The 11231-nt window shown below is 47.7% G+C and overlaps 1 protein-coding gene across 9 annotated transcripts in view; it reads right to left on the bottom strand.

The window, feature by feature from the left end:
- Positions 1-7355: 7355 nt before the first annotated feature.
- Positions 7356-11231, bottom strand: part of SUN1 (Sad1 and UNC84 domain containing 1) — a 224182-nt gene continuing 220306 nt past the window's right edge. For all 9 annotated transcript variants that reach the window (XM_063934520.1, XM_063934524.1, XM_063934519.1 and 6 more), the window contains one exon: positions 7356-9022. In XM_063934520.1, the coding sequence (XP_063790590.1) occupies positions 8909-9022 (114 nt within the window). In that variant the 3' untranslated portion in view covers positions 7356-8908. The remainder of the gene's footprint in view (positions 9023-11231) is intronic.

Raw genomic sequence — 11231 nt, 5'->3', positions numbered from 1 at the left:
AGGCGCCAAAATGCCACTGAGCCCACTCTGATGTAACTCCGCCCCCCCCCCTCCTATGGCGCTGGAGCTACTATAAGATTTTCATACTGGCAATATCTTGGTACAACATACCTCTCGCCAGTCTCACGCAGGGGCACCCGCGGGTCCACCCCAGGAAGGACCCGTACGCCTCACCCACGCGTCTGCCGCACAATGAACTGGGGGGCCCTTAGCAGGGCCCCCGGTTTGTACTCACCACGACGATCACCTTCAGGCACGGTCAGGGGTGTGCAGCAAGCTGCGGCAGCTAAGGCACAGTACCCCGCTGAACAAACAGCCCCTCAGTAAGGTGGTCCTGCAGCGGAAAAGTGGCTCTGCACCTCATGAGGACGGTGACAGTCTCCCTTCCCCTAACTCCCAGGGCGCAGGTATGCTGGTGCCCAAACAGCATACTGAAAAAATAAGATTTTAAACCTACCGGTAAATCTTTTTCTCCTAGTCCGTAGAGGATGCTGGGGACTCCGTAAGGACCATGGGGTATAGACAGGCACCGCAGGAGACATGGGCACTATAAAGAACTTTAGAATGGGTGTGCACTGGCTCCTCCCTCTATGCCACACTTCCAGACCTCAGTTAGAGAAACAATGCCCAGAGGAGACGGACAGTACGAGGAAAGGATTTTGTTAATCTAAGGGCAAGATACATACCAGCCCACACCATATAACCTGGAATATACTAACCTGTTAACAGTATGAAACAAAACAGCATCAGCCCGAGACTGATCAAAACTGTAACATAACCCTTATGGAAGCCAAAACTATATACAAGTCTTACAGAATTTAGTCCGCACTGGGACGGGCGCCCAGCATCCTCTATGGACTAGGAGAAAAAGATTTACCGGCAGGTTTAAAATCTTATTTTCTCTTACGTCCTAGAGGATGCTGGGGACTCCGTAAGGACCATGGGGATTATACCAAAGCTCCAAACTGGGCGGGAGAGTGCGGATGACTCTGCAGCACCGATTGAGCAAACATGAGGTTTTCCTTAGCCAGGGTATCAAACTTGTAGAATTTTGCAAAAGTGTTTGAACCCGACCAAGTCGCCGCTCTGCAAAGCTGTAATGCCGAGACGCCTCGGGCAGCCGCCCAAGAAGAGCCCACCTTCCTAGTGGAATGGGCCTTTACCGAATTTGGTAACGGCAATCCAGCCGTAGAATGAGCCTGCTGAATCGTGTTACAGATCCAGCGAGCAATAGTCTGCTTAGAAGCAGGAGCGCCAATCTTGTTGGCTGCATACAGGACAAACACAGCCTCTGTTTTCCTAACCCGAGCTGTCCAGGCTACATAAATCTTTAAGGCCCTGACTACATCAAGGGACATGGAATCCTCCAAGTCCGCCGTAGCCACAGGCACCACAATAGGTTGGTTCATATGAAGATGAAACCACCTTGGGCAAAAATTGAGGATGAGTCCTCAATTCTGCTCTATCCACATGGAAAATCAGATAGGGGCTTTTGTGAGACAAAGCCGCCAATTCGGTTACCCTCCTTGCAGACGCCAAGGCCAACAACATGACCATCTTCCAAGTGAGAAATTTTAATTCCACTGTTTGAAGAGGTTCAAACCAGTGAGACTTTAGAAACTGTAACACCACGTTAAGGTCCCATGGCGCCACTGGAGGCACAAAAGGAGGCTGTATGTGCAGCACTCCCTTTACGAAAGTCTGGACTTCTGGGAGAGAAGCAAATTCCTTCTGAAAGAAAATTGATAATGCTTCGCCGTCACCTCCTTCCTAGCCCTCATCAAAGTAGGGATGACTTCTTCCGGAATGCCTTTTCCAGCTAGGATTCGGCGTTCAACCTCCATGCCGTCAAACGTAGCCGCGGTAAGTCTTGGAACACGCAGGGCCCCTGTTGCAACAGGTCCTCTCTGAGAGGAAAAGGCCACGGATCTCCTGTGAGCATTCCCTGAAGATCTGATTACCAGGCCCTTCGAGGCCAATCCGGAACAATGAGTATTGTCCGCACTCTTTTTCGTCTTATGATTCTCAATATCTTTGAGATGAGTGGAAGAGGAGGAAACACATAGACCGACCGAAACACCCACGGTGTCACCAGGGCGTCTACCCCTACTGCCTGAGGGTCCCTTGACCTGGCACAATACCTCCGAAGCTTCTTGTTGAGGCGTGACGCCATCATGTCTATTTGAGGAAGTCCCCAACGACTTGTTATCTCTGCAAAAACTTCTTGATGAAGTCCCCACTCTCCTGGATGGAGATCGTGTCTGCTGAGGAAGTCTGCTTCCCAGTTGTCCACTCCCGGAATGAAGACTGCAGTCAAAGCGCTTACATGATTTTCTGCCCAGCGAAGAATCCTGGCGGCTTCCGCCATTGCCACTCTGCTCCTTGTTCCGCCCTGTCGGTTTACATGAGCCACGGCTGTGACTTTGACTGAATCAGAACCGGTAGGTCGTGAAGAAGATTCTCCGTTTGACACAGGCCATTGTATACGGCCCTCAATTCCAGTACGTTTATGTGAAGACAAGCCTCCTGGCTTGACCATAGTCCTTGAAAGTTTCTTCCTTGTGTGACTGCTCCCCATCCTCGGAGGCTCGCGTCCATGGTCACCAGAACCCAGTCCTGAATGCCGAACCTGTGACCCTCTAGAAGGTGAGCACTCTGCAGCCACCACAGGAGAGACACCCTGGCCCCGGGGGACAGTCTGATTTTCCGATGAATATGAAGATGGGGCCCGGACCACTTGTCCAGAAAATCCCACTGAAAAGTCCTCGCATGAAACCTGCCGAAGGGGATGGCCTCGTAGGACGCCACCATTTTCCTCAGCACTCGAGTGCATTGATGGACTGACGCCCTTTTCGGTTTCAACAGGTCTCTGACCAAGTTCTGGAGTTCCTGGGCTTTTTCCATTGGGAGAAAAACCCTCTTGCTCCGTGTCCAGAATCATGCCTAAGAACGATAGCAGAGTTGTTGGCACCAACTGTGACTTTGGTAGATTCAGAATCCAACCGTGTTGCTGCAGCACTCTCAGGGAGAGCGCCAAGCTTTTCAACACCTGACCTCTTGATCTTGCCTTTATCAAGAGATACGGGATAATTGTGACTCCCTGCCTGCGCAGGAGTACCATCATTTCCGCCATTACCTTGGTGAAAATCCTCGGGGTCGTGGAAAGCCCAAACGGCAACGTCTGAAACTGGTAATGGCAGTCCTGTACAGCGAATCTCAAGTACGCCCGATGAGGGGGATATATGGGGACATGAAGGTACGCGTCCTTTATGTCCAGTGACACCATAAAACCCCCCCCTCCAGGCTGGAAATAACTGCCCGAAGCGATTCCATCTTGAATGTGAACTTTTTCAAGAACTGGTTTAGGGATTCTAAATTTAGAATGGGTCTGACCGAGCCATCCGGCTTCGGGACCACAAATAGGGTTGAATAGTACCCCATGCCCTGTTGACCTGGGGGAACCTCGACCCCCACTTCTTGTTGACATAGTTTTAGCTGCGATTCAAAAACTATCTCCCTCTCTGGGGGAGAAGCCGGTAGAGCCGATTTGAAAAACCGGCGAGGAGGCTTGTCTTCGAATTCTAGCTTGTAGCCTTGGGATACAATTTCCATTGCCCAAGGATCCACGTCCGACTGAACCCAGACCTGGCTGAAGAGTCGAAGGCGTGCCCCCACCGGCGCAGACTCCCTCAGTGGAGCTCCAGCATCATGCGGTGGAAGGTAAAAAGGTAGATTTGCCCGCGGTAGCTGTGGAAACCAGGTCCGCGAGACCTTCCCCAAATAAATACTCACCTTTGTAAGGCAAAACTTCCATATGCTTCTTTGAGTCTGCATCACCCGACCATTGACGGGTCCACAGGGCTCGCCTAGCAGAAATCGCCATGGCGTTGGCTCTCGGACCTAGCAGACCAATGTCTCTGAGCGTCTCTCATATATAAGACTGCGTCTTTAATGTGACCTAAGGTCAATAAAATGGTATCCCTATCCAGGGTATCAATGTCAGCTGACAAGGTATCCGTCCAAGCCGCAACCGCGCTACAAACCCAAGCCGAGGCTATTGCCGGTCTGAGCAAGGTCCCCGTATGTGTATAAATAGATTTTAAGGTAGTTTCCTGTCTGCGATCAGCAGGATACTTGAGGGCGGCCGTGTCTGGAGATGGCAGCGCCACCTTTTTGGACAAGCGCGTTAACGCCTTGTCCACCCTGGGTGAGGATTCCCACCGTACCCTGTCCTTTGTCGGGAAAGGATACGCCATAAGAATTCTCTTGGGAATCTGCAGTTTCTTGTCTGGAGTTTCCCAATCCTTTTCAAATAACGCGTTCAGCTCATGAGATGGGGGAAAGGTTACCTCAGGTTTCTTTTCCTTAAACATGTGTACCCTCTTTGTCAGGGACAGAGTGGTCATCAGTGATATGTAAAAAATACTTTATTGCAATAAACATATAATGAATACTTTTGGCCACCCTTGGGTGTAACCTCGCATCATCGTAGTCGACACTGGAATCAGAATCCGTGTCGGTATCTGCTACTTGGGACAGGGGACGTTTCTGAGACCCTGAAGGGCCCTGTGACACAGCCAAAGCCATGGATTGACTCCCTGTTCTATCCCTGGACTCTGCTTTGTCCAACCTCTGATGTAATGAAGACACATTTGCATTTTAAACAGTCAGCATATCCATCCAATCATGTGTCGGCATCGCCGGAGACACCACAATCATCTGCTCCACCTCCTCCTTAGAAGAGCCTTCCGATTCAGACATGCCGACACACGCGTACCGACAGCCCCACACACTCAGGGATATATCTATATGGAGACAATTCCCCAATAAGGCCCTTTGGAGAGACAGAGAGAGAGTATGCCAGCACACACCCAGCGCCAACCGACACTAGAAACCAATTCCCAGACAAAAACAGCACTTTTATATAGATATACACTCACTGCGCCAATAAAAAGTGCCCCCCCCCCTTTTTTTTGCCCTGTCACCGTGTTCAGCAGGGGAGAGTCCGGGGAGCCAGCTTCTCTGCAGTGTGCTGTGGAGAAAATGGCGCTGGTTAGTGCTGGAGGACCAAGCTCCGCCCCCTCAGCGGCGGGCTTCGGTCCAGCTCAATTTTTCTATACTGGCGGGGGATTCTACAATATAGTGCCTCCGCAGCCCCTATATTATTAGCCAGTCCCAAGAAGTTTAAAATTGCTGCCCAGGGCGCCCCCCTGCACCCTTCAGTGTCCGCTGTGTGTGGGAGCAATGGCGTGCAGCGTTACCGCTGCGCGTTACCTCAGAGAAGATCTGAAGTCTTCAGCCGCCTTTGACGTCTTTTCTTCAAATACTCACCCGGCTTCTATCTTCTGGCTCTATGAGGACGGCGGCGCGGCTCCGAGACGAACGGCGAGGGCGAGACCTGCGTTCCGATTCTCTGGAGCTAATGGTGTCCAGTAGCCTAAGAAGCAGAGCCTATCATTTAAGTAGGTCTGCTTCTCTCTCTCCTCAGTCCCACGATGCAGGGAGCCTGTTGCCAGCAGTGCTCCCTGAAAATAAAAAAACCTAACAAAATTATTTTTTCAGAGAAACTCAGGAGAGCTCCTCTGTAGTGCCTCTAGTCTCCTCTGGGCACAGGATCTAACGGAGGTCTGGAGGAGGGGCATAGAGGGAGGAGCCAGTGCACACCCATTCTAAAGTTCTTTATAGTGCCCATGTCTCCTGCGGAGCCCGTCTATACCCCATGGTCCTTACGGAGTCCCCAGCATCCTCTAGGACAGGGGTGGGGAACCTCCGGCCCGCGGGCCGTGAAGCCGTTTGGTCCGGCCCACCAGCTTGTGTCAGTGAGACACGCTGCCGCTCAGTCCGGCGGCGGCAGCGTGTCTCAGCTGTCAGAACAGGGAGACAGGGAGGAGAGCGCGGCTGTCGGGTGGGAGCGGCGGCGTGTAGTACTTCAAATAAGCCGCCGGTCCGTGACCCAATCCGAGCTCGCGGACCGGCAGCCAATCAGGAGCCATGGCTGCCGGTCCGCGAGCTCTGATTGGCTCTCGAACCGGCGGCTGGTTTCAAGTCCTACACGCCGCCGCCCAACATATCCGCGCTCTCCTCCGTGTCCCGCCGAAATGAGCACGGTAAGAAGCACGGAGGGGAGGGCATCTGTATACCTGGCACTGTGGGGGCATCTGTATACCTGGCACTGTGAGGGGCATTTGTATACCTGGCACTGTGAGGGGCATTTGTATACCTGGCACTGTGAGGGGCATTTGTATACCTGGCACTGTGGGGGGCATTTGTATACCTGGCACTGTGGGGGGCATTTGTATACCTGGCACTGTGGGGGGCATTTGTATACCTGGCACTGTGGGGGGCATTTGTATACCTGGCACTGTGGGGGGCATTTGTATACCTGGCACTGTGGGGGCATCTGTATACCTGGCACTGTGGGGGCATCTGTATACCTGGCACTGTGGGGGGCATCTGTATACCTGGCACTGTGGGGGGCATTTGTATACCTGGCACTGTGGGGGCATCTGTATACCTGGCACTGTGGGGGCAATTGTGGATCTGGCACCGCACTATTGGGGGGGATATGTGTAGCACGTCCCATTTTAACTGGCCACACCCATTTTTTTGGCGCGTGCGCGCCGGAGGCGCGCACACACAGTACCTCTAAGGGGCAGACCTACTGGGGGGCAAGGTAATTTTTTAAGTTGAGAATTTTTGTTTGGCCCCCGAAGGATTTTATAAATATCCAAATGGCCCTCGGTAGAAAAAAGGTTCCCCACCCCTGCTCTAGGACGTAAGAGAAATAAAGTTTTAAATGAAATTGAAAAAAAAAAAAAAAAAACTCTGGAGCTGCAGGGTGTGCATCCTTTCTTGAGGGAATTTTTGTCTAAACTGCCTGTAGGAGGGGGCATAGAGGGGAGGAGCCAGCACACCCAGTTGAAGAAATTTAAAGTGCACTGGCTCCTTTGGACCAGTCTATACCCATCGTACTAATTCTGTCCCCAATATCCCTTATGGATGCTACCGAAAAATATATATGTGCCCTGTGCATTGTGATATATATGGCCGTGGGTTCAGAAGACAACTGGGCTCCCCTGCATGAACCATTCATGAACACCATGTAGTCTGGTGGCCAGACCATATTTATGCCCACCACACACAGGTCTGTGCCTAGTAGATCATACTTCTGCCCAGACAGTCTACACTAGCAGGAATACAGCCACCACATCAGGTAGAAGTAATAAGGATTAAGACCGACTATTTCATCCAATGAAACTGCACCTTCGTCCAGTAGCGTAGCAAGCACAGTTCTCAACTTTTTTGTGGTTCGCTAACTGGTTACCATGTTGGGCATCGTTTAAAACAGCACGGAATACAGAAAAGTAGTACACTGTTTATTTACCTGTCCAAATATTACATGCACTTAAAAAGTAAACTCTTTATTTAAAACATTTCAATATTTTGTCAATATAGAGCAAAAGCAAAAACACTTACTGAATAACAAACAGCTTGAAAAGCCTTTACAAAAATACATTGCACAATCCTATATTCCATCTTTAAAAATAAATTAGTGGTAAAAAGGAAAAGGAGGGGGGAAAAAAAAAGTCCCTTTACATTCCCCTCCCAGTTCAGGTTTACATAGTGTATCTGAATAATAATATGCCATTTCTGTACATCTCATAAATAGGCTATCACTTGCATTCTCAGGCTTTTGGACTGTTGTGCAATATACATATAAACTCTATTATAGAAGCCAGTTAGAGTTCATTCTGCTTTTGGAGAGAGAAGAATTTACCTTCTCGGTGCCAAAGCACTAGACATATGGGATGCACCTAAAAAAATGGGGTTCTGATTTTATAAAATATTTTCTATAAATATATACATAAAAATATACCATTTGTTTTTTTTTTGGCTAGCTTTCAACACATAAAATACAATGATCACAAGGAAAACATTTTTACAGAAGGATATGCACATACAGTAAAGAAAATAAGAGGGAAGATCTTGTCAGGGTTGAAGAGTTTAGTAGCTTATCCATTATGCTCTTCCAGTAAATGTCTCAGTACCATGTTACAGGCTTGACGCAGGGTTGGGTCAAACAAAACTAAGTAGTGATATAGTAGCTTAGCCACTTGCATTTTTGTTACCATTCTGCAGATATAAAAGCCAGTATGGACTAATACAGGGAACATCGTGTACATGCTTCATTTCCCCAAATCCCAAGCAGCAGTACAGTAGTTAAATAGCAATTTTATATATTTTATTTTTCTACCAAAATGGGGGGAGGGGAGCCAAATTAAAACAGGACATCCAACAAGCTTTGGTGATTCATATACTGCTTTTAAAAGAGATAGTTTATCTCTTGCTTTGAGACGAATAGAGCCTTGTCTGCTACACTCAACACAAGACTGATGAGAATGGCTGTCTCAATGACTTGTATTCAAGTACGATCTTCCTTGCAGCTATTTAAATGACAGATCATTAATTCAGAAAGAGCCTAAGCGGGACCTACTGCAGTCATTTGGGTTACATTGTGCAGGTCTGCCCTCAGTGCAGCTGCAGTTCGGCAGCAGACATAACTTCTTCAATAGGTTCCCATATACAAAGGTGTGCTGGTCTCCTGCTAACCGGCCTTTCAGTCCTGAGTGATCTGCATGCAGCATTTTGTTGAGCTTGGAGAAAGAGTCTCAGAACATACTGTCACCTGCTAAGTGCACATCAGATTGGTTTGGCTGGCAGTACGTTTTATTTTATGACAAAGTGTTCCTGGGTTTTTGGCATTGAGAATATGGATGGTGTAGGGAACATTGCTCCTACCTACAGTATGTTCCAGATATATTCCAGTGTTCCAGGTATACAATATTTACACAATTTGAAAAAAACAAAAACAAAAAAAAACTGTACATTTGTGTATAGTGTGATCTGGTTATTTCACAGGTGTTCCGTGAGCTCGGAAGCGATAGACACAGGTGTAATCCGTATGTCCCCAATTAGAGAGAATTCGCAACTCCACAATTTGAAAAGCCTTCTTATTTTCTTCCTGTAAAATTCAAAAAATAAATATAAAAAGGAGTATTAAAGGTTTTTTTAAAAAAACAACCCAAAAACAAACACTTATCTGATTTACAAAGAGTCAGATCTAATAAATGTCAGGTCCAGGCCAAGGAAAAATACAATTTATATATACAGTCAAATGAAAAGAAAGTTCTCCCACTGTTTATACTGTAGATTATCCGCACATAGTAATCTAGTGCTCACCAAATTAATATTAAAAAAAAAAAAAAAAAAAAAAGGGTACAAACCCAAATTCACATGACAAATTGTTATGTAAATTTATAATTTAACAACCAAATAAGCCACCATGATGAAACCACATGTGAGGCGGTGTAAGCACAGCCGTGATTCAGGGGTCTTTTCATGAAGCAGTGGAGAGAAGAGCTTGTGGAGCACACTTCTCCCCACGTTTCACTGCTTCATGAATAGACCCCTCAGTATCTTGTAGAACTACCTTTAGCAACCATAACTTTAGTATGAGGTTTTGGCTTAAGCCTTCTGTTCACTGGTGCCTGAGGACATTCTTCATGCACAACTCTTAAGGCCAGAGTCACAGACGCACGCAATGCCAATGTTCATGCAGTTGAGCGTTTTTTTTGCTTTGCAACTGCTAAAAAATTCTAAAAAGACCTAAAGGCACACGCATTACACAGAGTGTATGCAGAAAGGCACTGCTGCGATCAAGAGAGACAGTAACACTGCGGAAAAGTGATGGGCACTCCTGTACAGTGACTAGAAATAGTCCATTCTGTGGGTATGCCATTACCAGAGGCTGCGTTCCCAGATGTACAGCCACAGGCATTGGAGAACAGGTGCTCTCATACCTTTCCATGAACACCAGTCTTTGTTCAGCAGCTCTTACAGTAGCATCATGGAAACTTAGAGGCTGACTCAATTAGCTGCAGGTTCCATTAACTCAGGTCAAAATCCCATTACCACGGCATTTTGCGGGGGGAGGGGGCAGATAATAGGATTTGGGTCCTTACCAGGTAAATCCTTTTCTTTGAATCCATAGGGGGCACTGGAGTACTCTTGGGATATGGACGGTGTTAGCAAGGACTGGGCACTGAATATTCAAATTTCAGTAACTCTCCTCCCCTCCATACTCCCAGAATACCTCAGTGTTTTTTCCTGAGGCGAACAGGATAGAGAGGATGAACAATGGAGAATTACCTATAATTTATAACATAATGGACAATAATAAAGTTGACACATAACGTAGCTGACAACTAACCAGTTGACACCATGACCGATAAATCGGTGAGAATGTGTTACCATAAGATCCCCTGAACTTACCACAACCAGGTAAAACTGCTCTGGGTGGGCGTCCAGTGCCCCCTATGGATTCAAAGAAAAGTATTTACCTGGTAACTACCAAAATCCTATTTTCTTTTTCATCCACTAGGGGTCACTGGAGTACTCTTGGGACGTACCAAAGCTTCCCTCGTGGGCGGGAGAGCTGTTTGGCACCTGTAACACTAGGCGGCCAAAGCTAGATGCTGATGCCGCAAACGTATTAAACTTGTAAAAGCGCACAAACGTGTGCACTGATGACTATGTAGCCGCACGGCAATTCTGCGTCGTAGAAACCCCACGACCAGCTGCCCCTGAAGTTACCACAGAACGTGTGGAATGAGCTGTTACTGATGTAGGCGGCTGTAACCTAGCATGAAGGTAAGCCTGACGTATGGTCAGTAAAATCCATCTGGATAAGGTCTGCTTAGAAGCTGGCCAACCAATTTTGGCAGCATCATAGAGAACAAACAACGTATCCGTCTTACAAACTGTAGACGTTCGGGATACATAACCGCGTAATGCGCGTACCACATCCAAAGTTCCAGACTGTCCTGTTAACACAGGAACTACTATTGGTTGATTGATGTGAACATATGACACTACCTTTTGCCAGAAAGCGGGATTCGTACGAAGCTCCGCTCTATTATCATGAAACCCTACAAACAATGGCTTGCATGCCAATACACCCAAATCTGAAACACGCCTTGACGAAGCTAAGGCTAGGAGAAAAAATTGTTTTCCAAGTGAGAAACTTAACATCCACTTGATGTAAGGGTTCAAAGTATGAAGCTGTACAAAATCTAAAACCAGATTCAAGTCCCATGGCGCTGTAGGTGGAATGAATGGAGGCTGTACTCTGAGAACACCTTGCAGAAAAGGTGTGTGAGACAGCAATAGAG

The sequence above is a fragment of the Pseudophryne corroboree genome, chromosome 7 (assembly GCF_028390025.1).
Source record: "Pseudophryne corroboree isolate aPseCor3 chromosome 7, aPseCor3.hap2, whole genome shotgun sequence".
NCBI classification, from domain to species: domain Eukaryota; kingdom Metazoa; phylum Chordata; class Amphibia; order Anura; family Myobatrachidae; genus Pseudophryne; species Pseudophryne corroboree.
The sequence above is the reverse complement of the archived record's forward strand: the minus strand, read 5'-3'. Positions and strand labels throughout refer to the sequence as shown.